The sequence below is a fragment of the Urocampus carinirostris genome, chromosome 9 (genome assembly GCF_059441175.1).
Source record: "Urocampus carinirostris isolate Australia breed hairy pipefish chromosome 9, RoL_Ucar_1.0, whole genome shotgun sequence".
Taxonomy (NCBI): Eukaryota; Metazoa; Chordata; class Actinopteri; order Syngnathiformes; family Syngnathidae; genus Urocampus; species Urocampus carinirostris.
In genome coordinates, this window is record NC_142357.1 from 12163069 (window position 1) to 12190373 (window position 27305).

Below are 27305 nucleotides of genomic sequence, written 5' to 3' on the forward strand. Positions count from 1 at the left end.
TCAGCAGTCCAAAAGTCTATACAGACCAACTCCATAGGCTCAGAGGTGACTATGTTCTTGAGTGGTGCACGGTTGTGTGGTTCCGGTGTTTTCCCTACTACACAGCGCTGACAGGATTTAACATAATTCACAACATCACGTTCCATGCCATTCCAGAAGAATCTTTGCCTCACCAGAGACAAAGTACGGTTCTGGCCTTGGTGACCTGCTGAGTCATGTAAACCTTGAAGGACTTTCTGTTTCAATGAATCAGGCACCACAAACTGGAAGATTTTCTTGGCCATGTGAGGATCTTTCCTTATTTTGTAGAGCATGCCATTCTGTATGGTGAGTCTGCTCCAATGCTTCAGTAGTTTCATCACACTAGGCGACTCGACCGCTCTCTCACCCCTGGTAGGTCTCTTGTGTCTATGCACAAAGTACATGGTTCTGCTTATTGTGTTGTCCTGTTCTTGTAAACCAACTAGCTGACTCTGTGGGAGTGCTGTTGACTGATCTCCCTTCTGCAGAAGATTGAAGTTGGCATCTGTTCCCATCACTTGACCCACGCCACCAGTGGACTGAGCATTGAGGACAGCAGCAACTTCTTCTGATGTCACAGAACCATTGGAGCCTGATGGAATTGCCCTTTTTACTGACTCGTCTGATGTCCCAGCACTCTCGTCTACAACAGCGTGACAATTGTTGGATACTCTGAACACCTCTTGCACAGTACTGTTGTTCACCCCGTTGACTTGGTCCAAGAGCGAGGTATAGGGCTCGGTAACAAGGCGGTGACCCACACATGACCGTACAAATGGCTCACGGCTCAGAGCGTCGGCTACGATGTTCTTTGGGCCGGGAATGTACTTCAGGTCAAAATTGTATGCAGCTAGCTTCGCTACCCACCGCTGTTCACACGCATCAAGTCTTGGTTTGGTCAAAATGTATGTCAGTGGGTTATTGTCGGTCCACGTGGTAAAGTGTCTTCCTTTCAACCAATGGCTGAATTTATCACATACCGCCCATTTCAAGGCAAGAAATTCGAGCCTGTGTGCAGGGTAGTTGAGCTGGGAGCGAGAGAGCGTCTTACTTGCAAAGGCGACTGGTCTGGCTACTTTTCCACCAGGTGGCAGCTGTGACAGGACTGCTCCAATCCCATCAAAGGATGCGTCGACAGCCAGAATAAACGGCGCATCAAAATCTGGGTGGGCCAGAGTGACACCTGTCACGAGGTCGTGCTTCAGTGCTTCAAAGGCGTTCTGGCATGCATCGGACCAATCTGCAGGCGTCAGCTTCACTTGACCTTTCTTGCGGGCTCTCTTGCGCTTATGCTTGTCACCAGATTCAGATGTGAGCCTGAACAGAGGTTTTGCCTTCGCAGAACATGCTTCAATGAAGCTTTGGAAATACATCACCATGCCTAGAAAAGATCTGATTTTACTAGGGCATGGCGTCTTGCCATCCGACTCCATTAGATCAGCGACTTGTACGTCATTTATCGCTCTCACCTTCTCGGGGTCAGTCCGAATTCCATCCTCACTGATGACATGCCCAAGAAATTTCACAGTCCGTCTGAGGAAAAAACACTTTTTGGGTGCGAGCTTGAGGTTATGTTCCTTGAGGCGAGTAAACACCATCTGCAGGCGTTGGAGTGCAACTTCCTCTGTGGGGGCAAACACCATCAGATCGTCGAGGTAACATAATAGGCTCATGAAATTCTGATCACCAAATATCGACATCATCATCCTCATAAATGTTGCTGGGCTGTTGCAAAGTCCCTGAGGGAGCCGGTTGTACTCGTGAAGCCCGAATGGTGAGGAGAATGCCGTGTACTTTTTGTCGTCAGGGTGCAAGGGGACATTGTAGTAGCCTGACGTCAGATCCATTGTGGAGAAAAAGGCATTTCCCCCAAGTGCGGCCAAAGCATCAGCTTGATGCGGTAGTGGGTAGGCATCCTTTATGGTTCTTGCATTAAGCCTTCTGAAATCAGTACATACCCTTAGTTCTCCATTCCGCTTCCATATGAGAACAAGCGCAGATGCATAGTCGCTAGTCGACTTCTGAATAATTCCTTTCTCTTCCATCTCGTTCAGAGTTGTCCTCAGTTTTTCATACTGACTTGGTGGTATACGTCTGTAGGGTAGACGGAACGGCTTATCATCAACAAGGTGGATACGATGTACAAACTCTTTGGCCTCTCCACAGTCCATCTTATGGCGAGAAAAGATTGACTCGAATTGCTCGATGATATGAAGGAGCTTGTCTTTACACTGCAGCGAAACCTCACATGACTTCAGGTCAATGTCTTGCAGTCCCAGAGCTTCCAATGTACGCATCATGTCCTCTTCTGACCTGGGTCGGACCTCTTTGCTCTGTACACTCTGCACGTTGCACTTGACCTCCTCTGCATTGGGCAGGTCTTCCGCTGCGATACAAGGAGACACATCTGCAATTTTCCTGTTTCTCCTCAGCACCACAACTCTGTCCGTGGGATTAAAGACTTTAACAGGCACCCATCCATCTCCCCAGAGTGGAGTAACAACTCGTCCGACAAGGACTTGTCTGGGCCCAGCCTTTGATTGGGTTGGCTCAACGACCACTGTACTTCCCGCAGACGTCCCGGCCAACTCAGGTAACTTGCCCCAAATAACGTACTCGGTCCGTGGATTCAGCGTCACGCAACTCTTGATTTTTACTGTCCCTACCTTGTCTGGAATGCAATCACCTCTCCATCTCTCTGTGTTGGAAAGCATTGACAGGAATTGACTGTGGTTATCGGACAGACCGTTGTCAGGAGTGGAAACTAATCTCCAATAGCCATCAGTACTTTTCAATTGAGTCAAAATATATTTGATGGCATTGCTGCCAAGGATCATCTGTTCGGTCTGGCCTGGCACAACCATTACTGGTATTATCATTTGGCACCCGTAAACTGTGATGTGAATGTCGTACATATCTCTGGGAGAAACTTGGTGTCCACCGCAGCCTAAAATGACATAATCATCGGCCGTGTAACTCATCATATCAGGGAATTGCTGCAGGAGGGACTTAGCCGTGTCCTCACTTACTGTACAAGCCATCGACCCACTGTCCAACAGCGCTCTGAAAGTGGGGCCTTCTTGCACAAGTACAGGTGTGTAAAACAGTTCTTCAGTCTCCGCTATTCTCTGAAACCCCTGAAAGATCAGCTTCTTCGATGGAGGTATCTTGTTGCTATACATCTCATAAATTGATTTATTATCTTGCATGTCAGGCTTCACATTAGTGGTGGGAGGTATACTCAGTTGATCTGCACTGTTCTCCCCTAAGCGCAGATCAGTTAGTTTCCCTGAGGCAGCGGGACAACTTTCGTCACTGGACAATCACGTCGAGAATGCCCTGGGGCATGGCAGTGAAAGCAAAGGTTTTTGTCTCGGCAATGAGAGAGAGCACTGTGTTCGACCTCTTTGCAAATGATACATGGCTTGGCAGTGAAACCATTGATTCTGGCTCCAGGTCGCCTGGTTGGAGCTCCCCCTCTCTCTTGAAACTGGTTCGAGGTAACACGTATCAGAACTTTCTCCAACATACTAATAACGTCCGTTAGAGAGACATACTGTGGGCTCGAAGTCTGAGGTGGCTCGTGCACGAGGGTTGGACCATGGTTCACCTCAGCTTTGTGTACTGCAATTTCCGCTCTATTCGCAGGTTGTTGTAGGGAATTTGCTTTGTAGCTCTTCTCAGCGTGGTATTCATTCAGCACCTCTAGTACCTCACATGCTGACCACTTTTCGATGGTTTTTGATCTGTAAGTGAGTGCCAGTTCCTTGCATGGGCAGTTCCTAATAAACATGCGAGTAACCTCTATTTCAGGGTTGTCAAATGTTTTGCCCTGCTCACTCAAGCACTCAGAGGCAAGGTCAGCTGCTCTGTTTAGTCTCAGCCAGTAGTCATAGGGGTCTTCCTGGTCTTTGGGCAAAGTTGAATAAAAGTCAGCTAAAGGGACAGCAGAGTACTTGGTACAGCTAAAGTATTTCCTGAGAAGACTATAAATCATGTCAGGGCGGGTATAGACGTCTATATTACTGTTTCTAACGCCAAACCTAACTACATCTTTAGCTTTTCCTCTCAAATGTATAAGGATTTCCTCTGCTTGCTCTTCAAGTCTCACATTACTCCTTTTAATAAATGTCCTCATTAGATCTTCCCACTCATGTATTGTTATTGAGTCTGAGCCATCCCCAATAAATGACGGCGGTTCCTTAACCTTTCTCTGCGTAACCACCTGACTCAATCTGTTTGCTACATCTTGTGTGGCAGCAGCGTTAGGAGCTACTATAGTATGTGACTGAATATTTGAGAATATGCTATCAGCCAATTTATGTCCTATCTCCTGAATAATATTTTTCATCTGATCAGCTACACCCTCAGAAATGTCACTCGTGCTCTGATTAAACATGTTTCGAATATGTAAATGAGTCAAAATCACAAAATAAATCAGTAGCCTGAGTAACACGTCACTGTATAGCAATTTTAAATACTGTGAGCTGATGACTTCATGAAACGATGTGGCAGGTAGGACAGTCCTCGGTTCGGAGAGTTTGAATGAAGTCACGGGTCACGGCACCAATGTAACCGCGTTGTACGTGTCCCACCAAAGATCCACATTCACGCTGGACTGGATGATGAGGTTTTTATTATTACAGTTCTGCAAATGGATGAGTCACAACATTAGCTTTTTCTGCTGGGTTTGATCTCTTTGATCTCTTTGTAGTACTCTGGTAAAAACTGACAACAAAGCATATCAAAGAGCTTTCTTTTCACTTTACAGAAAATACATTTTAGAATATCACAATACATTTGTAAATCTTTGCATTTTAACAAGATACATTTAACAAGAGATCGTATAGTGGATTTTTAACGTTTACAATGAATTCAACATGTTTTTCTTTACTCTGAATTTTAACCAACATCATCCTTTTTTTATGTATATGAAAAATAGGAATAAAAACAATAATGAGTATAAAATGGGTACAATTTACCTGCAAATGGATGAGTCACAACATTAGCTTTTTCTGCTGGGTTTGATCTCTTTGATCTCTACAAGGGGAATTAATATTTAGTAAAACAGAAACAAAACGAAAATAAATCAAAACAGCTTGACAATATCAATCACATTACTATGCATGGTGAGAGATTTGTCAGCTGGGGTTATAATGTTTAAAATTAACTTATTTTGTGGAGCACCAAAAGATATGTCTTACCTTTGTAGTACTCTGGTAAAACTGACAACAAACCCCGCCTCCTGGTCACATGTTAGAAGCCAAAACCAAACCCCACCCCATACCAGCAGATGGCACTGTTGGACTCAGCATTGCAGTACATTTACCAAAAACTATACACATATTTTAGCAGGAATTTCAATAAAATAAAAGTTATTATTACACCCGTTACATATATATATATATTTATATAATGGGAGCCATACCATAGGGTCTATATCTTAAGACACATTTCAGCAAAACCGCCAATTTTGCTCGACAGACAAGTTTTAATTTTTCAGTGCATTTCTTTTCACTGTGTGACATTCGATGATTTTATCAAATGTATTAATGTCATGATTACTGATATGCATCACCTGTGCCCGCTCCTTTGGCGGCAACTGCCTCTGACTCTGCTTGGCTCTCTGTCCCTATTCAAACCAACTCTTTTCTGTCCGCTGTTGTCAGTCCGTCTGTGAACCTTAGTGAACACTAGGCAAGCCTTTTTCGATCCTGACTCCCACCTGTCTTTTGCTCCTGTCTGTCCCCCGGCTTCGACCCGTTTTTGATCCTGACCACGTCTACTCTCCCGTCCCGGCTTTCGACCTTTTTTGTCCCCGACCACGTTTTTGATCTCCTGTCCTGGCTACTGACCCGTTTTTCCGTTCCCAACACCGCCACGCTCAACACGGAAGATACACTTCCGCACTTGGAGCGACCTGCTTCCTGCGTCCAGCAACCACCGGATCGTGGGCGCGACCTTTTCTCTTTCATCCAGTAAAACTTGTGAGAAACGCAACGCAAGTGGGGCCTGTTTCCGTTCTGGTCCTGACAATTTCATAATAATAATGCCAAAGCCAGTGTCCCATATCAATAAATATACAGATTTATACTTGTTTCTCTCCCTTAAGATTGCTAGGGCTCATTTTGACCTTCACTTTTTTTCATAAATAATGTTTTCAAAACAAGGTACAAGTAGACTTTTTTGTAAAAAAGTCACAAAATACTGATATATTTACCTTCAGTGCAGACGACACTGGGCAGACAATAGTGCGCTGTGTATATAGCTCCGCCCACCCCTACCCCTCACCCAATCAAATTGCTCTGTGTGCTTGGCTTCACCATTTCCTGTGGTGTGTCTTGGGCAAGTACAGCCTTGTGGCGCCAATCCCTCTCCCTCAGCCGAATTCCCTCTTTATTAACGGTTCTAATTTCCCTTGTTAAGCGATAATAAACCACGCAAAACACAGCGACAATGTTAGTAATCTACGTTGACATTGTCATCTTCTACCTGTGACCAAGATGATCCAGATTAGAGCCGAAATGGGCAAGACGAGATCCGTCTAATAAAACACTCATTTTTAAAATTTCTTTTACAAAAATTGTTATATGGCAAAAAGAAAAAACATATAAAATACAGAAAACATATAAGGCATGAAATTTACTTCAGTATGTCACGTCTTTGATGACACATGAATATATTTTAATGCCATATTCTTTTCTCTTTTTTGCCATCGATGCTGATATGGAGCAGCTTTGATGACTTTGATGACAGCGACCTTTATGAAACCTTGTCAGTCCTTTCCTGTTAATTAACCTTTATCAAATTATTCTCTGAGAATAAACCTATTACAAAACAGTATTTTGTGTCTTTGTTTATGTGATCCCGTTCTTCAGTCACAACAGAACCTGACAGGAGGTGGCTTTGTTTAGAATTCATTATTCACATTTGACACCTTCAATGGTAAATAGGAATCAGCATACCCTGGCATTCAAAGCATCTCGAATTTACCTCAAATAATACTATATTGCACACTTTCCTTTTTGCTTTCTCCTAAAACCGTTTATTCTGCTTGTTTTAAACATTGGACACCTGCAAAGGAAACTAAATGATTTTCAGATGCCCAACTCTTTTATTACAAGTAACATAGGGTTAATAAGTCCAACTAAACAATAACTACCCCATTCTTCTTTTTCTCCTTTTTCATGTTGGCCACGGACCCAAAACACCTTTTTCTTTTCAAAGACTCCAATTCTTTTAGTTTCCACTGGACTACCGGGTGACATACACTTTTGTTTTGTCAGGACCATCTTTTCTCCTTATATTTTTCTTTTCCCACAGGCAGAACTGAACATTCACATTTTACCCGAGTTCAAAGGACTCAGGCCTTTGGAATGGGTGGAATGACAGTGCCAACTCCTGCTCAGTTCCTGGCTATGTATTGATGCGATAAGTTACCATAATTGGAAAATGAGTCGCTTGGGGAACAGCTCGGGTCACTTTCCTAAATGTCCACCCATTGGCTTCTAAAACCTTCTTAACAAGGGCCCATTTACCTATCGTCAATTTTAAGTGTACAAAAAGATTAACGTCCAAGAAGGCCAGCGTCACTGCAACCAGAGTTTGTTCACTTTTTACAAAAGTCAATTCCATTGAAGTTGGGAAAAAGTTTAAAATGTCAGTAAAATTAGAATAGAATGACTTGCAAACCTTTTCTAACCCATATTTAAATGAATACACCACAAAGACAAGATTATCCATGTTCAAACTCATAAACTTTATTTCCATAAGCAAATAATGATAAACTTAGAATTTTATAATTGCAACAAGTGCCAAAGTAGTTGGGAAAGGGGCTTCTTCACCATTGTGTTACATCACCTTTCCTTTTAATAACACTCAATAAACGTTTAGGAAGTGAGGAGACTAGTTGTTGAATCGTTGATAGTGGAATCCTTTCCCATTCTTGCTTTATGTACAGCTTCAGCTGTTCAACAGTCCGGGGTCTCCTTTGTCTTATTCTGCGCTTTATAATGCGCCACACATTTTCAATGGGAGACAGGTCAGGACTGCAGGCAGGCCAGTCAAGCACCCGCACCCTCTTACTACGAAGCCACGCTGTCGTGAGACGTGCAGTGTGTGGCTTGGCATTATCCTGCTGGAAGAAGCAAGGGCGCCCATGGTAAAGATTCTGTTTGGATGGCAACATACTTTGTTCCAAAACCTGAATGTACTTTTCTGCATTAATGGTGCCTTCACAGATGTGCAGGTTACCCATTCCTTGGCCACTCATGCACCCCCATACCATCACAGATGCTGGCTTTTGCACTTTGCGTGCATAACAGTCTGGGTGGTTCTGTTCTTCTTTGGACCGGAGGACACGACGTCCACAATTTCCAAACACAATTTGGAAAACTGACTCATCAGACCACAGAACACTTTTCCACTTTGTATCAGTCCATTTTAGATGGGCTCGGGCCCAGAGAACCCTGCGGCGTTTCTGGATGTTGTTGATGAATGGCTTACGCTTTGCAACATAAAGTTTTAACCCACACTTACGGATATAGCGTCGAACTGTATTGACTGACAGTGGTTTTCCAAAGTGTTCCTGAGCCCATGTGGTGATGTCCTTTACACATTGATGTCGGTTCTTAATGCAGTACCGCTTGAGGGCTCGGAGGTCACGGGCATTCAATAATGGTTTACGGCCATGCCGTTTACGCACAGTGATTTCTCCAGATTCCCTGAACCTTTTCACAATATTATGGACTGTAGATGATGATATCCCTAAATTCCTTGCAATTGTACTTTGAGGAATGTTGTTTTTAAACTGTTCAACAATTTGCTCACGCAGTTGTTCACAAAGAGGTGAACCTCGCCCCATCCTTGCATGTGAATGACTTAGCTTGTTCGGGTCTCCCTTTTTTATACCCAGTAACAACTCTCACCTGTTGCTAATTCATCTGTTCACCTGCAAATAGTTGGTTGATTTCCATTCATCCACTTTCTGAGTAGTTATTGACACCTGTCCCAACTATTTTGGCACGTGTTGCTGTCATCAAATTACAGAGTTGATGATTTTCTCCCAAAACAATAAAGTTTATGAGTGAAGACAATAAATATGTTGTCTTTGCTGTGCATTCATTTAAATATGGGTTGAAAAGAATTTGCAATTTACTTGGATCAATTTTTATTTGCAATTAACACACTTTCCCAACTTCATTGGAATTGAGTTTTGTACTTCTGGATATGCTACACGGTAGTTACGCCAGCCTGTATTGCAGCCCTCTATCGTCACGCAGAGCACATGTTAAAGCAGTTTGGGGAACGAAGGAGAACAACCCAAGATGCAACTTCTAAGGTGACGGTTTAAACTAAACATACTACTGTTGGTTCTTGGGGAAAGTATTAGCCGAATCTTCTGTACAAAGGAATCTCCCCGAATTGATAAACATTGTAGCAGGAAACCTTTTGCTTAATTCTGCTGGTAACATAACCCTTTTACCGGTCGACTTTCCTAGTGTCCCTTGCATCGTCTTTCTCTTGTTTCATGTGGCTCAGGAGGTAGAGCGCTCGTCTTGTGATCAAGAGATCGCAGTTCGAATCCCGGCTCCTCCGTGATACATGTCGAAGGGTAAGACACTGAACCCCTAATACCCCCAATAAGCAGGTTAGCGCCTTACATGACTGCACGGCCGCTATTTGGAAAATGTGAAGCACATTTTAAAGCGCTTTGGGAAGTCTTGACTTGAAAAGCGCTATAAAAATGCAGATCATTTCATTTCATTTCATATTAATAAATCGTTTTGTTTTATATTACTCAGCCTGGTTCTTTGTTTTGATCTCTTCTGGATTAGTAATTCATGTCAGAATTCCAAGAATTCAAAGTAATAACTTAATTTAAAATTGAATGAATTTGTAGTGAGTTTCTGCTCCTTAAGACAAAAAAATCCTAAAACTAAACTTCATGGTGAAGCGGTAGTGACATCTAGAAGCAAATTTGTTGACTGATTGCACTAAAAATTAATTGTTTTCAACAATAAATATATTATAAAGCAAAATAAACCCTACAATAAATTAACTTTGAGATCGATTCCCACAATGTTATCTGGCTGGTAAATGATAGTCAGCAAATACAGCTTCAGTCGGTGCTTTGCAAGTAGTGCCTTGGTTTGGCGACATCCAGTGGACATATTTAAAACTGCAGGTCTTTGTTTGGCTCATTTTTCTCTCGTGATTTTCTCAATATTGTCTTGCGGGCCACATAAAATGATGTGGCTGGCCACATTAGGCTCGTGGGCCATGAGTTTGACACCTGTTTTGGGTATCTGCTTTTTGTATCCTAGAAGATTTAATAAAAAGAAAGGGCTCAAGGGAGAAGCTTTAGAGAAAATTGTAATCTTTGCATTTTGAGGATTGTTTGTACATTATTGCTCTCCATGCAAGTTCGTTAATGTTTTCACTACTCATTTCACGTGTCCACTAAGCTATAAACTTACTAAGCATTTACACAGATGTGAGAAGTTGTTTTTTCCACTCAATTGAAAATATGTTAAGGTGTCAGTTCTGTACCTTATCCCTGATGCCCTGTCGGATGTTTTCCCTCTCGGCCTCCATTTTGGCGTATTTGGCCTTGCGTTCCTCCTCCTGTTGCCTTAGCGCCTCTTGTCGCTCCTCCTCCTTCTTCTGGGCATCGGGGTCTTTCTCTTCTTCGCCACCCAGCATCTTTCCCATATCTTTGGTGGCCCCTAAAACACGTGCCAGAAAAACAACATGTGTTAGTTTGATCATTTTGTTCAACTAGGTTATAATTTTACTCAAAGGCCTTGTTGACTTTGACCACTGTTGCTCATGACCGATTTTGTATATGGACAGCTGCACAGTAATAAAACTGACTTTCAGGCATTTTAATTGGCTAAAAGTGGCTGTACACACAGGTATGAAAAGTACCAAGTTTTCCGCACCCCACAAAAAAAGTATTTTTTTCATATATTTTTCATTTCAAGGCACCCTGGACTGTAAAGGCGCCTACAAGTGAGACTGACAGTGCATTGATTAATCAGTCGATAAGCATATTGCTCGGTAAAATTGCATAACATTGTTTGCAACAGGAACTAAACTCGAATCGAGGCAATGAGGGCGTCAACATTTTACCACTAGATCACCGGTTACAGATGACATATGAAATGGCATTGGGGATTATCTCATTATCACACTATTTTTACTTGTTGTGCCAGAAATACTTGTTTGCCTAGCGCATTCTGATACTTCTGTATGACGATAACATCTCAGTTTAATATGTATATATGTATATGTAAAATAACTTAAATAGTATTTTGTTGAAAGACTTTCTATTTCTGTCTTTAGCGACGTAATCAATGCACAGGGAAGAAATCGAGAGACTGTTTAACCTATCGGAATGTACTAAGCAAATCAGGGTTTCCAGCACTAAGAAAAAAATAGTGTGATAACGAGATAAGCTCTAATGGCTTTTTATCTGTTCAACTGGTGGTCTAGTGGTAAGGTGTTGGTGCCCTCGTTGCCACAAACCAGATTAGAATGATGTTTTATACGATGTATTGCAATTTGGGGTCGAATATTTCCAATTTTTTTCACCGTATTGTGCAGTATATAAGGCACTTTCAAAATTCTGGCTAATTTGTAGTTTTTAGGTTTGCCTTATAGTCTTGCAAACACGGTTTATTAAAGAGTTTATTCTCGTACGTTTCGTAAGAAATGAATAAGGTGGACACTAACTGCCAGACGATTAAGCATCCTTAAAGTCAAACGCATAAAGCCGTCGCTTGAAATCAAAGCTTAAGCGCCCAACAATGGTAGAGAACAGCTCGGATGAAAGCGACGCCGTTAAATTAATGCTCGTTCTTGGGATCGCCTTTGTGCCTCCCTGAGGGGATTAGCATCTCTTCATGCAAAACGTCCACTCGGACTTTGTGTTAGGACCTGAGGACAAAAAGGCTGAGAGCAACTCTGATAATTGGGACAGAGAGACCTGATTGTGAGTGTCCTCTCGTCATCTCATCTCCATTCTTAGCCCTTCTGATGTGCTAAACATGAAATAATTTTGTCATTAACATCATAAGTCCTTAGATTGAGGCTGGGGCCAATGTCTCAGTTTTTATTCAACTTCCAACACCTGGGTTGGGCAAACTTTGTGGGTCGGGGACCACATTGCCTTAAAAACTTTGGCATAGGGGCCTTTCTAGGAGAGGAATAAATGTCTGACTGATTTCATACAGATTGTGGAATCCAATTCATCAGCAAAAAGATCTATTCCAACTTTTTTCAACAAATATTGTTGGCGTAGACACTCTTAGCCCCCTGCATATTCAATTAGACATCAGGGATTCTGACCAAGGATTTAGAGGAAAATACAAGAGCTGAAGAGAGCAGTTTAATTGAGGACTTTTATTACAAAGAAAGAAATAAGACATAAACAGAATATTCTGGGCTCGCGAACTGGACAAAATTCCAAGAGCATCGAAAAAATGGCTGAAAACTGTTTTTACAAGAAAGGGGCGTGGTATGACAAGAACCAAACTAATTTAAAAGTAGGGAAGTCAAAGATGTACAAAAGTCTTTTGTTAAGACAGCTCTGTCACGATCGGTACAAGCAGTGGACCCAAATGCGTAACGTTTCACGGTATGCTTTATAAAGAGATCTGGAAGGTCAGTGCGAGAGAAAAAAACAACAGCGATCCGGTACTCGCTGAGCTAGAGGAGCAGGAAGCCCTTGCGAACGAAGCGCGGTCGGGACTCGGAAGCATGTCGGGCAGCCGGGACGAAAGAACGAAGCGTGGTCGGAGATCGGAAGCAAGTCGGGCAGCCATACAAGAATTTTCAACCTGTTTACTGACACGTGCAGTTATTTGAAACCAGAGGAAACTACAGATCCATCCATCCAGCCATCCACACTGCTTATCCTCAGTAGGGTTGTGGGAGTGCTGGAGCCCATCCCAGCCAACTACGGGCAGTGGGTAGGGGACACCCTGAACTGGTTGCCGGACAGTCGCAGGGCACACTGAATAAGACAACTCACTCGCTCATTCACACTTCATTGATTACAAGTTCCTGATTGAAAAACTTGCACTAGAGGGCATCTGCTATTGGTTTCCACTACAATCACGTGTACAGAGACTGTACAAAAGGCTAATGTCAACACTAATGCTGATACCTGATATCAATATTTAGCCATGTTAATCTTAACCTGAGTGCTAAGATTCATCCTTTAATGGAAGTAATGTATTTATACTTCCTGTATGTGGAGCCTCTGAACATAGCACTGGATTAGAGGTAAAATCGCGCCTGAAAAAAGTCCATCCCGAACTAACCAGGGCCCACGGGTATTCAAGCCTGAACTAACCCGACGAGCATGGATGCTGCGCAGATCCTCCATGATGATAATGTTAAAAAAAAAGGTCAGGGAGAGAGAAGCCCGGCCCAAACCCAAACATAATAATTGGCATTTTGGACCCGATTTGAACTGAATTTTGGGCCAGGCTCGGTCCTAAGATTTTACCTTTACACTGAATCATGCTCAAGACCAATGACATTCATTTAGGATCTGCAGTCGCTGGGGTGTCAGATCACCCTAAAACCATAGGTTTTTAGCCCTTTCACCGTAGACGACCCTCTCTTGACTCTTTTCTGGTCATTTGTTGTTGTATTTTTTACCACTGGGATAACACGCACCATCCCTCTAACCTACATCATTTGCTGGTAGGTAAAGACGGCTCTGAAACTGTATTCCCCCAGACTTATCCAGATGGTCGGCATATGCAAACTCACATGCGCACGCTGTCACTGCAACTCCCCTTTCCAGTCCAACGCTTCCACAAAGGCAACGCGCCAACCTCCCACCTGCATTCTGTTTGGTTCTAAAGCACCGGAAACAAATTGATTTTAACCAGAAGCGAAACACTGGGTCTCACGAAGAAGAAAAGAAAAGCTAGGGAAGGCCCTCATTCTGTCTTTAGAGGAAATTAGGGCCGCGGCCATCTGCTCGAGGCGGGAAAATTGATGAGACAGTGGCAACCCGAAGGGTCCCGGCTGGCGTTTGCAAGGCGAAGTGTTGACGGGCCGGGACAAGTACCCTCCAGTCATGATACAGGCGGGTGACGGCTAATTAATGAACTTGGAAGATGTTGGCTTCGGCACGGGCTTATATTTCACGCTAAGTAATTTGTCAAGTAATGGCCGCAAACGACGGGACAAAATGCAGACGAGTCTCTCCATCTGTGTGCTAATATTAGTCCCCTTGAGTGGTCGACGGCCAATGTCAAGAAGAACAGTTCACAAATTAAATTTATGAGACTTCGATAAATAAAATCTCTAGGGCACGTGTGTCGAACCCCTTTCCAGGAGGCCAAAGGTGGCCTCTCACCATTGTTGGAAGTAGTGGTACAAAATAACACATTCTTGGAACACAGTTACTTTTCTCTGTGATGTTCTTGGTAACGAGTACTATAACGCTTTGTTAATGAAAATTTGTAACTCAAACATCGTTACAACATAGTACGTTACTCTGCTACTTATGAAAAGCAGTTTCAACGCCATCTAATCTGTATCTGTTCCCCCCTTTAACGGATTAACAGACCTTTAGTACTCCAGCATCACATGGCTAACCACGCCGTCAAAGTGGAGTTTGCATGTTTATATGGGCCTACAAAGTACAACACTCCCTACTGATATTCTCCCTAACATATATTTTCACATCTAAGATGTATTTACTACTATGGAATTGAATACTTAAATCATTGGTCATCTTAAATGCAAGATCTAGGTTGTGTTTCACCAGTAGCGAATGGTAGGCAACGTGTGGGGAAGGGCCGCAACACAACAACAGGAATTTAATGGGGTAAACGTAAGGGAAAAAGATTAAAAGACCTTAGAACTGTAAAATTAAATTAAAAAAATGAGTAGCCCGGCAGCGCAGTGGTCAGCGCATGCGCGGCACAGTTCTAAGGTCATGAGATCGAACCTTCCTGTGTGGAGTTTGCATGTTCTCCCCGTGCTAGCGCGGGTCTCCTTCGGGCATTCCGGTTTTCTCCCACATTCCCAAAAACATGCATGTCAGGTTGATTGGCCGGTTTGAATTGTCCCTAGGTGTGAATGAGCGAGTGAGTTGTCTGTCCTTGTTTGCCCTGCGACTGGATGGCAACCAGGATGTCCCCTACCCACTGCCCGAAGATAGCTGGGACAGGCTCCAGCACCCCCGCAACCCTACTGAGGATAAGCGGTGCAGATAATTAATGAATTAATGAATGAGTACGACACCCCTGCTCTTAGGGGAGGCAAAACATTTTTTTAGCCTCACATAAACCCAGAACAACCCTCAAAGGGATTTTCTATAATTACTGATTATTCTTCCCCTAAAGGCTTTTTTTTTCTCATATCGGATATTTTGTAAGAATTTCATAATACTCTGGCGATTCCTGTTTTACTCCAGGCCAAAGTTATTTAAGAAAGTATGTTTTTGCTGAACAGAACTGAAAAACTTTTTTTGTCTCAAGGCTTGTGCAGGAATCGCATGAATCATTATTCAAATTTTCAGTTGTAGATTTTATGAGCCTGAAAGTGCAAGAAGTCAGCTTCACATTTAAGCAGCCAACTCTAAACTCGTAATGGTGACATTTTCTCTTGAAAGAATGAGCGCCGCCAATCAGTGTGAAATGTCATTTAATGCCAGCATGGGTTCAGAAATGTCTACTGGCGTCGTAAGGAACCATTTATGACCATATGCTAATTCCTAATAATACAAAAGTGTATTTTAGAAAAAACAAGTTTTTTACAATTCCTCACAGCAAATTAATCCACTTTCCGTCACTCGAGAACCGAAACATCAAATTAGATAGAGTAATAGATATAATTATCCATCTTGATGAATTAACTGGGCTCCAGAGAAAACCATCGTTATCAAATTAAAGTGAAATTTTATACCAAAAAGTCAAAATCAGTTGTAAGTGCATTAGGTACAAATCAAACGGGAGAAATAAAGCATATTTTATAGGAACAGTGTGTAAGACGTGGTGACAAAAAACATTTGTTTTGAAAATCCACTATTCATTTTACAAAAAATGCAAAAAAATAAAAAATGAATGGATTATGACTAGCGTTACCTCTTCTTATGCATTGTATAGTTGAGACAGAAAATGTTTTCTTGTTTGGATATCTTACACCATAACAAAAATCCAGGCAGCATAAATGGAGGAATTCATCCTCTCAAATAATGCATCATGTTATTTTCTGTATGTACCACTAAAGTGTAGTAGTAGGACGCAGGTAAGGCTTTACCGTCATGGAAATTAAGAAATATCTCAATTGGGCAGGGTCATGATTTCCATTTTCAAAATTGCAAATTTTTCACATTACATTGTAAATGCTATTATTCCAATTATTATGTGATGTATTACTGTGGTGGGTGTCTGCAGATGCAGAGTGAGTCATGCAATTCTCCTGCCTCATGGCAAAAGGCGATAGTGAGACTAAGGATATGTATCTGGTGCACACCTCTGCCCCAAACATTAGAATTAGTGATAGTATTAGCAAGCTAACCCATCCAGTAACTTTTTTCTCATTTACTTTTTTGATAATGGAAGATTACCTTTTGATTTTTTAATTCAAAAGGAGCAGCGCATGGAGTTCATTCATAAGTTAAGGTAAGAAAATAAAATGTTTTTTTTCTATGCTTCAATTTATACATTGTTTTCTTCCTCCGACAATCAAAAGATTAATAAGACGTAAGTTAATAATTTTGTCAATCTGACTGCATCACCAGACACAAACTTCACAACACGTCACTACTAAGTGTCAAACACTAAAAAACACTGTACGGGAGCTCCAAGCTACTGCTACTGAGCTTCCCAAGCTACTGCAGCCTCCCTGTGTGGAGTTTGCATGTTCTCCCCATGCTTGTGTGGGTTTCCTCCCACATTCCAAAAACATGCATGGCAGGGTGTGAATGAGCGGGTAAGTTGTGTGTCTCTTTCTCTCCCGCAACTTGCTCACAACTAGCTCAGGGTCTCCCCTGACCACTGCCTGAGGGTGCGTGGGATGGGCTCCAGCACCCTCGCGACCCTACTGAGGATAAAAAGTGCAGAAAATTGATGGATGAATGTCTTGCCTCAAATTATCAAGTATTTGTCAAGAGTGTCTTATCAAAAGGTTTGCTCTGCCTATCTTGATGTTGGCAGTTAATTAGCTTGTAGTGAAAAAATTGCTGCGGTGTGAACAAGGACCTCCTTCACCAAAGACTCCCCTACGGACGTCCCCCGATCCCTTTTTGCTGGACCATCTAACTGCTACAGAATCTTCCAACAGCTGACGGATGAATAAACTACACCTTTCAAACTATGTACAGCAATTCCTCGCTTTATCGCGGTTTACTTTTCACAGTTTTGATACATTCCGGAATTTCATCATTTTTCCTACACCAGTTAAAACATTTCCTGCAGCTCACTAGATAATGTGGCAGACTGGTAAAGGCCAAAATTCCAGTGCATATACAGTAAGTCTGGTTATTTACTTTTATCCATTTACCTCATGTGCGGTCCCTTCTCAATATTTCTTCATTTTCCCATAGAAAGTATTTGAGTTTTTCCTTGGCCTCGTGTCGGTTTTAGATCAGATGGTGTAATAATAGTCTGGATTTTGCAATAGTTTGTGGTCTGTGCAATCCTTTGAGACTCCTTGAGATAAAGGTCCATACAAATAAACATGACTTGACTTGACTGCACACACACATAGGAAAAAACGCCAAGGAAATCTACTTTGATAGAGGCTAACCTTGAATAAGAAATTGCCAATGTGCTAGGACGTGGGTCAAGAACATTTTGATCAAGTCCTCTTTTTCTAAGTTGGTTGCTGAATGCGATTTTACGGCGCCATTGTGCCAAATAGGATAATGTAGGAGGTTGATGAAGCTTTTCGGGGACAAGCTCACAATAGATGGCCTTGAGGAATACTGTCACGGTCGCCATGACGACCAGTATGCCACGCCCCCGAACTCAAGCTGAAGCAGATCAGCTGATTGCTGTTCTGCTATTTAAGGCTGGATTTTGGGTTTGGCGGGGGCTGGTTCATTACTCTTATACACAATCCCGGTCTGTTATGCTTGTCCTGTTTTAGTCTGTTATGCCTTGTCATGTTTTAGTCTGTTATGCCATGTCCTGTTGAGTTCGTGCCGGAGGAACTCTGTATTGTTCTGTTTTGCCCCGGAGTATTGGGCGACTTTTATTTTATTAAATAAAAACTTATGGATCGTCAACGCATTTGAGTTCTCCCTTCATGCCTCCTGCCTCCGTTCTGGTCCGGTCACCTTCCACGCCACCACGTCTCGTGACAGAATACATGACAGATTTAAGGAATATTCCCAATGGAATTCTTGGATGGTTGGACGTTTTAACTCCATGAGTTTCTGATCAAAGTCTTTGCAATCTTACTCGACAATACGAAGGTTGCCATGACAACTACGTTCGGTCGCAACTAAACAGAATTCAGTCTTTGATTTGTAATCGCACTCAAAAGGCGGGAAACCTTCTAAAAGCAGCGTTGGTACCAAAAGCAAACGTCCAACCCATTCCAACCTTGTCCAGAAAAACAAAATTAAAAAAACAGACCACTAACCTTAGTGGTTCACACTAATCAGAGAAAACAGAACAAAATGGGCATCAATTTAGCAAGTAATATGGTTTAATTGATGTGACTCCATTAAAAGGCGAGTAGCCAATGTCTCTGCAAATGTCCATAGAAAACAATTGTACCTGCATTGCAGTAATCTTAACACGTCTAGTAATTTTGTGTCAGAGTGAAAGTGAATCAAGGTGAAAGCCCAGTTTAATTTCAAATTTGCCAGTCTTAAAGGGAAATTGTGTATTATTTAGCATCTCCCTGTGTTAAAAAAAATCATTGAAAATATTGATTTGGATAAACTGAAAAAGGCAGATATGCATTTTTTTAAGATTCTTGTTGGTCCAGCAATTTGTATTTATATTTCTTTTTTTATTTTTGTATTTTTTTTATTTTTCATGTATTTTACATAACATGAGGCTCAACTAAAAGGAGGTGACGTAATTGTCTACCATGTTGCTGGTATCCCCAAAGACCAAAAACCTTGTATATATAAATATATATATTGTAGCGAGCAGAGACGGGAGTCGTAGGCGGAGTGTCAAAAGAAGGTGCCAACGAAAGCTGCTTTAATGACATTTAAACTTGCAATAACAAAACAAAACAAGAGAGCGGCTCGAGCCGGCCGAATTAAGAGTCCCCCTAGGAACTCGCTAACTAAACAATGGTTCCGTGGGTGAATTATGTAAAACCCACTACAATATATATATATATATATATATATATATATATATATATATATATATATATATATATATATATATATATATATATATTGTCGCAGGAGGACGGCTTGGGCCAGTTCCAATGGCTTGGACATATCCATGTGGGCAGGCTTAACCCTGTCCACGGAGACAGTCTCTGGCCTACCACCAATGTCCACGACCATGGTCTTGTCACCATGCTGCAGGACCTTAAACGGTCCATCATAAGGAGGGCGCAATGGTCCGCGGTGGGCATCGTGGCGAATGAAAACAAAACCAGCCGAGCGCAGGTTGGAGGGAACCCGTGAAACTGGCCTGCCGTGTTGCGATGTGGGGATGGGCACAAACGCTCCTGCAGTGCCCTGCAAGATGGACTTCTCCCTTGATGCAGCCCAGGGTGTCGTTGGGTCTGGGATGAAATCACCTGGCACCCGCAGCACTTGACCGTAAACCAACTCAGCTGAAGAGCACTGAAGGTCCTCTTTGGGAGCGGTCCTCAGTCCCAGCATGACCCAGGGTAGCTTATCGACCCAGTCCCCATCGGTCAGGCTGGCGCACAGGGTCGCTTTCATCGAGCGGTGGAACCGCTCGCACAACCCGTTAGCCTGGGGGTGGTAGGCAGTGGTGCGGTGAAGTTTGACTCCCAGGCTCTCGGCAACCGTGTTCCACACCTCGGAGGTGAACTGTGCGCCCCTGTCAGATGAGAGATCTGCAGGGGGTCCAAAACGGGCGACCCATGTGCCGTTGAACGCCCGGGCCACATCGACAGCTGAGGTGGAAGTCAGCGGAACTGCTTCAAGCCAACGGGTCGTCCTGTCCACCATCGTCAGGAGGTAAGTGAAACCGTGTGAAGGGGGCAGTGGGCCCACCAGGTCAATGTTAACGTGGTCAAACTTCCGTTCGGGGATGGCGAATGGTACCAATGGGGCCTTGATGTGACGGTGCACTTTGGCGCGTTGACATGCCACGCATGAGTCGACCCAGTCCCGGACGTCCTTTCTCATCCCTTTCCACACAAACTTCTGGGCCACTAGCTTAATGGATGCTTTCCTGCCAGGATGAGACAGGCCGTGTATTGCCTCAAAAACAGCCCGACGCCAGCCAGCAGGGACAAGCGGCCTAGGCCAACCCATGGAGAGGTCACAACAAAGCTTGGCCCCTGAGTCTCCGACCGCAACCTCCTCCAGCCGCAAACCAGTGTCTGAGCTCTTGAGCGTTTGGATGCCGTTATCAGAAGCCTGGTCCACACTCATACTGGAATAATCAAGCCCCAATTGCACAGCGCTGATGGTTGCTCTGGACAGGCAATCCGCAACCACGTTGGACTTCCCAGCAATGTGCCTGATGTCAGTCGTGTATTCCGATATGAATGACAGCTGGCGCTGCTGGCGGGCGGACCACGGTTCGGACGTCTTGGACATGGAGAACGTAAGAGGCTTATGATCAACAAAGACGATGAACTCACGGCCCTCCAAGATGAAACGGAAGTGGCGAATCGCCAACCAGATGGCAAGTAGTTCTCTGTCGAATGCACTGTATTTACGTTCTCTGGGGACCAGCTGGCGACTAAAAAAGCCGAGTGGCTGCCAAGCATTGTCAACCCACTGCTTGAACACGGGACCCACTGCTAGGTCTGATGCGTCTGTAGTCAGTGCGACTGGGGCTCCGGGGGCTGGGTGAGCCAGCATGGCTGCCCGGCACAGCGCGGTTTTTGTGTCCTCGAATGCCTTGGTCCTCTCAGCGGTCCATTCAACAGCTTGATTGGGTGACCTACCCTTGAGGGCCTCGTCGAGTGGGCGCATGACATCAGCGGCTCGGCGAATAAACCTATGGTAGAATGTCACCATGCCGAGAAACTCCCTGAGGCCCCGTGCTGTTGGCGGCTGAGGAAAGGTGGAGACGGCCTCTACCTTAGACGGTAGGGGGGAAGCCCCATCCTTGGTGATGAGATGCCCGAGGAAGTGGATGGAGGGTACGCCAAAAACACATTTCGCGGAATTTATAATCAGGCCATGCTGACTGAGCTTGGTGAAGAGGTCTCTGAGGTGCTCCAAGTGTTCCTCTTCTGAGGAGCTGGCAACGAGGACGTCGTCCAGGTAGACGAACACAAAAGGCATGTCCCTGAGCACTGAATCCATCAGCCTTTGGAAGGACTGAGCGGCATTTTTCAGTCCGAACGGCATCCTGAGAAATTCGAACAACCCAAATGGAGTTATCACGGCCGTCTTCGGTATATCTGAGGGATGCACTGGCAGTTGGTGGTATCCCCGCACTAGGTCCACCTTGGAAAAGAGAAGTTTGCCCGCCAGGTGTGCAGAGAAGTCTTGAATGTGCGGGACTGGGTAACGGTCGGGCGTGGTAGCCTCGTTAAGGCGGCGATAGTCCCCACATGGGCGCCAGCCACCGCCTGGTTTCGGGACCATGTGTAGTGGAGAGGCCCAGGGGCTGTCTGATCGGCGAATGATGCCGAGACGTTCCATGTTAGCAAATTCGGATTTAGCAGCTGCCAGTCTTTCTGGATTGAGTCGTTGGGCCCTGGCATGAACAGGGGGGCCCTTGGTTTAAATGTGGTGCTCAACCCCTTGTCTGCTCGTGGAGGCTGAGAAGGTGGGCTTCGCCAGACTGGGGAACTCAGCGAGGAGCCGGTGGTAAATATCACCGTCCAAGAGAGAGCTGGACAGACCCTCAAAAATCCCTTTGTCGCGGACACACGCGAGAGAGGAGAAATTCAATGCGTCAACGAGGCGGCCATTTTTCACATCGACGAGTAATCCATTGGCACACAGAAAATCTGCACCGAGAAGAGGAAAAGCAATATCCGCAGTCCTATGTAAACTGCTGACCCCCAAAACACACGTCCACTGTCCGTGTCCCGTATGTGCGGATGGGGGTGTCATTGGCAGAAGTTAATGGAGGTCCATGTGTTCCCCCCCCCCACATCGTCCACAGTGGCAGGGAGGACGCTCCTCTGGGCGCCGGTGTCACACAAGAACTTTTGGCCGGAGATGGCGTCCCGGATGAACAGTAGCCGGTTTCTTGCGCCTGCACTCACGGCCGCAACAGAGTGCAGGCCTTGAAGTTTCCCGTCGCGTTGGAGGTGCAAGGGGGACGGCACTTCTTGGCCCTGGGTCCAAAACGTGCATGGCAGTAACACAGACCTGACACATTCTGATCGTCAGTGGCCGTGCGTGCCTTGCTGGCTGGGGGCGTCGCACTTGATGGTGTGTAGGTGCATGTAGGGGCCAGCACCTCATGTGTGTATCTATGTGTGGCCAGGAAAAACCGGTCCGCTTCCTCTGCCAGTGCACGCGGATCTGTAATGGTTGTATTCGCAAGCGCCGTCTGGACATGCGGCGGCATGTGACGCAGAAAAAGTTCAGTGAAAAGAAAATTTGGCTCTTCGGTGCCAAGCAAGTTTAACATCATTTCCATGTGATCTGATGGCTTACTGTCTCCTAAGCCCTGAATAGCAAGGAGGCGTCGAGCACGCTCAGAACGCGACAGTTCAAAGATTCTGAGGAGATATGCCTTCAGTCCCTTATATTTATCCAGTTCAGGAGGGGATGTGATGAAACTCACCGCTCTGGCTGCAGTTGAGCTCCCCAGAGCAGACACCACGTGGTAATAGCGAGAGTCATCATCAGTGATTCCGCGCAGGGCGAATTGAGCCTCTGCTTGTGCGAACCATGTTAACGCCGATGACTCCCAGAACTCGGGGAGCTTGAGAACGGGCGCGTATGCCATGTCGCTATGCTCAGTATTATGCACGGCCTCGGAAACTTCCACGAGACTAATGTCGGGGTCACCAATGTAGCGAGCAGAGACGGGAGTCGTAGGCGGAGTGTCAAAAGAAGGTGCCAACGAAAGCTGCTTTAATGACATTTAAACTTGCAATAACAAAACAAAACAAGAGAGCGGCTCGAGCCGGCCGAATTAAGAGTCCCCCTAGGAACTCGCTAACTAAACAATGGTTCCGTGGGTGAATTATGTAAAACCCACTACAATATATATATATATATATATATATATATATATATATATATATATATATATATATATATATATATATATATATGTACTGTCTGTTTGTCTATTTGTGTGTCTGTCCAGAGCTTTAGATATGAGCACCATATTTCACAGGCGGTCACGTAGGTTACCACAGACGTAAAAACTGCCCGAAGAAAAACAAAATCTGACTCGTTATTTTTTGTTTTACTGACTCAGCTCTTATCAAAGAGCAGAAAGACATTCTACTGTCTCAAGCCGAAACACGTTTGGCCAGCATCACAATTTTTTACAAGCAGGTAGGTGCTGAAACTGGTTTGAACAAACGGCTATTATGAAGTAGAGATTTCTTTCATTACCACGCTAACTTCTTAAGGTTTCATTGTCTTCTTTACCTGCCCTACTAGTATGAAAGTTATTGTCAGCCATCTTGGTCTATGTACTTGGGAATCAAACAGCTTTGTTGTGGGACATTTGTTCCCAAAATATTCTGAACAAAAAGCGAAACAGAACTGTTCATTCCCTGGATCTGTTCTACTCGTCTCATAACCCAGATGCAGAAAGAAGAAAATGCTATTTACTCGTCAGCAGCCAAACAGAGAGTAAGTAAGCACCCTTGTTACAGTTTGGCTTTTTTCCCCTTTTGTTTTAGTTGCTATGTTCAACACAATAACAACTTTTTTTTTTAAAGTCAAAGAGTTTTCGGTTTAGTTTGCCGACTTTCTATAGGCAAATGGTTGCATGGCGCGAGGACAGCACACACATTTCTAAGGAAATAAATGAATCGGATAAAGTCTCTTTTTTAAAGTGCCGCTTGCTTTGTTGCACAGTGAACCCAAAAAACATTACCGAAGAGTTTGCCAAAGTCCTAAAGCTTTGAATAGTCTCAAAAGCCTTATAACATGGAAAATTAAACTCAGGGCCCTTCCTGGTATTTAGCGTCTGCTGTGAAATGAGCAATGGACCTTGCAGCCTCAAATGGACTTTTGGTGGTCAACCGGGGATTCATTTGATCCAAAAGCAGGATATTGCTTTCTCTGCTTAGTTGGAAGCACAGCAGTACTGGAAAGCACCCGCGAAGAAATGTGGACGGTCATGGATACCCGCCTCGCTCTGCAGGATTAGACTTTATATAACGGGGACTGTTGAGTGTGTGTGTGTGCTAAATGCGGCCAAGCAAGAACAGAATGCCAGCCATTTTGCTCTCCACAAGAGGACACCTTACCCGGGGCCGGACTAAAGAAGAAGGTCCTTGGATGATGGAGCAAATCAGATTGTTATGTTTTAACTTAAGTAGACACCAAAATAAGAAGAGAAGACCAATGGATTTTGAACTTGCAAGGTGAAGGAGAGGAACCTTGTCATACCGTTTATGCATCCCACTTCCTGAGCCTCCTCTTCTTATTAAATCTTCAATGTTACAAAAACAGATCAGGCCTAAGGGGTCAAGTCATGTTTATTTGTTTAGCCCTTAATCACAAGGAGTCTCAAAGGGCTGCACAGACCACAGATTATTGTAAAACCACAGACTATTATGACACCATCACCTGATCTAAAACCTACATAAATGCAAGGAAAAACTCAAAAAACCTCAAGATGAGGCAATTTGAAGAAACCTTGACAAGGGACCGCCCATGAGTTAATCCCCTTTCCAGGTTGACCAGGCTGCAACGGATCTTGCAATAACAAATAATACACAAATATTGTCAACATGAAATATAGGTCATTCATCAGGTGTGGATATCAAGAACAGCAACATAATTGGCCGATAGGACAACAATGTCAAAACAACGAACAACAGAGTACAACAATAGTCAAAATAAGGAAATGGCATCCTATAAATCTACGTTACAAAAAAGGCTTAAATGTATTTACAAAGACCAAATGTATTTTTCCCTTACTGAAAGAATGTGTAGTGTTCCTCCCCAAAAATATGCAAGTATGTTACAAAATATCCCACGCACCAGGGGACTCGAGAAATCTTGTCTCTTATTTTGTGGTAGAGCTGTGACATTTGTGAAGGAACATAACACTTTCAAAATGACGAATCCCATTAAAACAACATGTGAGTCCACCTCTGATGCAGATAGTGATTGTAGTAAACAGTTTAAACTTGTTTTACACTTGTTTTACTCTTACTTTATTGTTGCGTCCTACTCATATGCACAGCAACCTTGGGTGTCCTTAAAGGCGCTTCGAAATACAATGTATTATTATTATTATTATTATTATTATTATTATTATTATTATTATTATTATAAACATAAACAGCGATTGCTCATTTCTACCTGTAGGTAGGCAATTGTGGCTTCTTGTTTGTGTTTTACAACGAGTGTGTTGCTGTACATATAATTTTGTTTGGCTAGCTCTCCATTAGGATTGGGGCTGTTGAAGGTTTTCATTGGTTTGTTTATTCCCGTCTGGCTTTTACGTTTGTCGCCGTAGCTGTTGCCGCTTTTCGTTGTTAGTTCCAGGTTAGCCTGACTGTATAACGCATGTTTTTTGGTCGGGCAGACTTACATTTTTTTGCCAATTTTGCAGCTGCCTTTCTTTAATCAGTCCCCGTTAGGCCCCTGTTGGTGACCCTTCGTGTCGTTTTTTTTTTTAGCTAGTTCGTCCCTTTTAGGATGCTCGCCCTTTGTTGTACCATTACGACATCCCCAGCGCCTAGGCATTCTCCACAAAAACTACCCAAGTCTCACTTAAAACACTAGCAACCTCTGCGGCTATTTGACGCATAAAACAATGTGGCGACTGGCTTGCTATAGAGCTCGTGTCCTCCTGATGACGCGAGAGCGCAGAATGACAAAGATAAGAAAGCTTTCTTTAAAATGCATTTTCTCTGAAAATAATTGGAATATGAAAAGGAAATATGCAAAAAACATGTACTATGTCCTTACATTTTCCATGTTTAATAATTATTGAGTGGCTCGGTGTTGTTTAATTAGGAAGTGGAATGTATAAAGCATTCAACTGCAATGAACCTCTGCTGCGATTAAAACGACAAAAAATAAGCTAGCATGTATTCACACTATCCTTAAAATAACAACACACCAATAAATAATAATTCAGAGATGTTATCGAATCGAGTTGTAACATTCAATGGCCAACTTCTACAAAGTCACGCAGAGGCTGCGGTAACTCAGCGCAGCTCAAAGTGATGCGTGGGTGACATTCAACTCCCGCGCCAGTTTTTTTTTGGAGCGTTGAACCTTTAAAAAGAGGAGAGAGAAAAGAGAGTTTTGAAAAAAAGTACTTTTTTTCCACCAAGCCGGGCTGTCTGTGCTGGAAGCTTTTTGGAACTTGCTCCTCCTCACTGCGAGCTAAGCGCTAACAAGGTTTCGGCTCAAAAAAGACCAAGACGGAAAAAGGTTCCTGTACTAATGAGCTTTTTTTCCCCTTTTAGTACTGATCTTACCAAAGTTTTTCCATATTTGATTGGATGTTCTTCTATTGTGAAGTCATTGTAAAGGACTTGTTTATCATTTTTTATTATTCAAACGAGGGCAGCACGGCGGCGCAGTGGTTAGCGCTTGTGCGGCACAGTTCATGTCATGGGAACCTGTCGTGGGTTCAAATCCAGCTCCAGACTTCCTGTGCGGAGTTTGTATGTTCTCCCCGTGCTTGCGTGGGTTTCCTCCGGGCACTCCGGTTTCCTCCCACGTTCCAAAAACATGCATTTCAGGTGGATTGGCCGGTCCAAATTGTCCCTAGGTGTGAATGAGCGAATGAGTTGTCTGTCCCTGTGTGCCCTGCGATTGGCTGGCAACCAGTTCAGGGTGTCCCCTGCCCACTGCCCGGAGATGGCTGGGATGGGCTCCAGCCCCCCCGCGACCCTAACGCCAGCTTGACTGAATTTCCGGCAAATAATTAGCCGCTATGATAAATAGATGAGTTTTCTTCATTACAATTAAGTTCGGAAAATAAAATGTAGCTATTTAATATTTGATA

General features: G+C 43.7%; 1 protein-coding gene across 1 annotated transcript in view; it reads right to left on the reverse strand.

Moving 5' to 3' along the window:
• Positions 1 to 27305, reverse strand: part of LOC148359330 (complexin-2-like) — a 96503-nt gene that overhangs the window by 8831 nt on the left and 60367 nt on the right. Inside the window, exon 3 of the mRNA XM_088344557.1 lies at positions 10573 to 10748. Within this exon, the coding sequence (XP_088200683.1) occupies positions 10573 to 10748 (176 nt within the window). The remainder of the gene's footprint in view (positions 1 to 10572; positions 10749 to 27305) is intronic.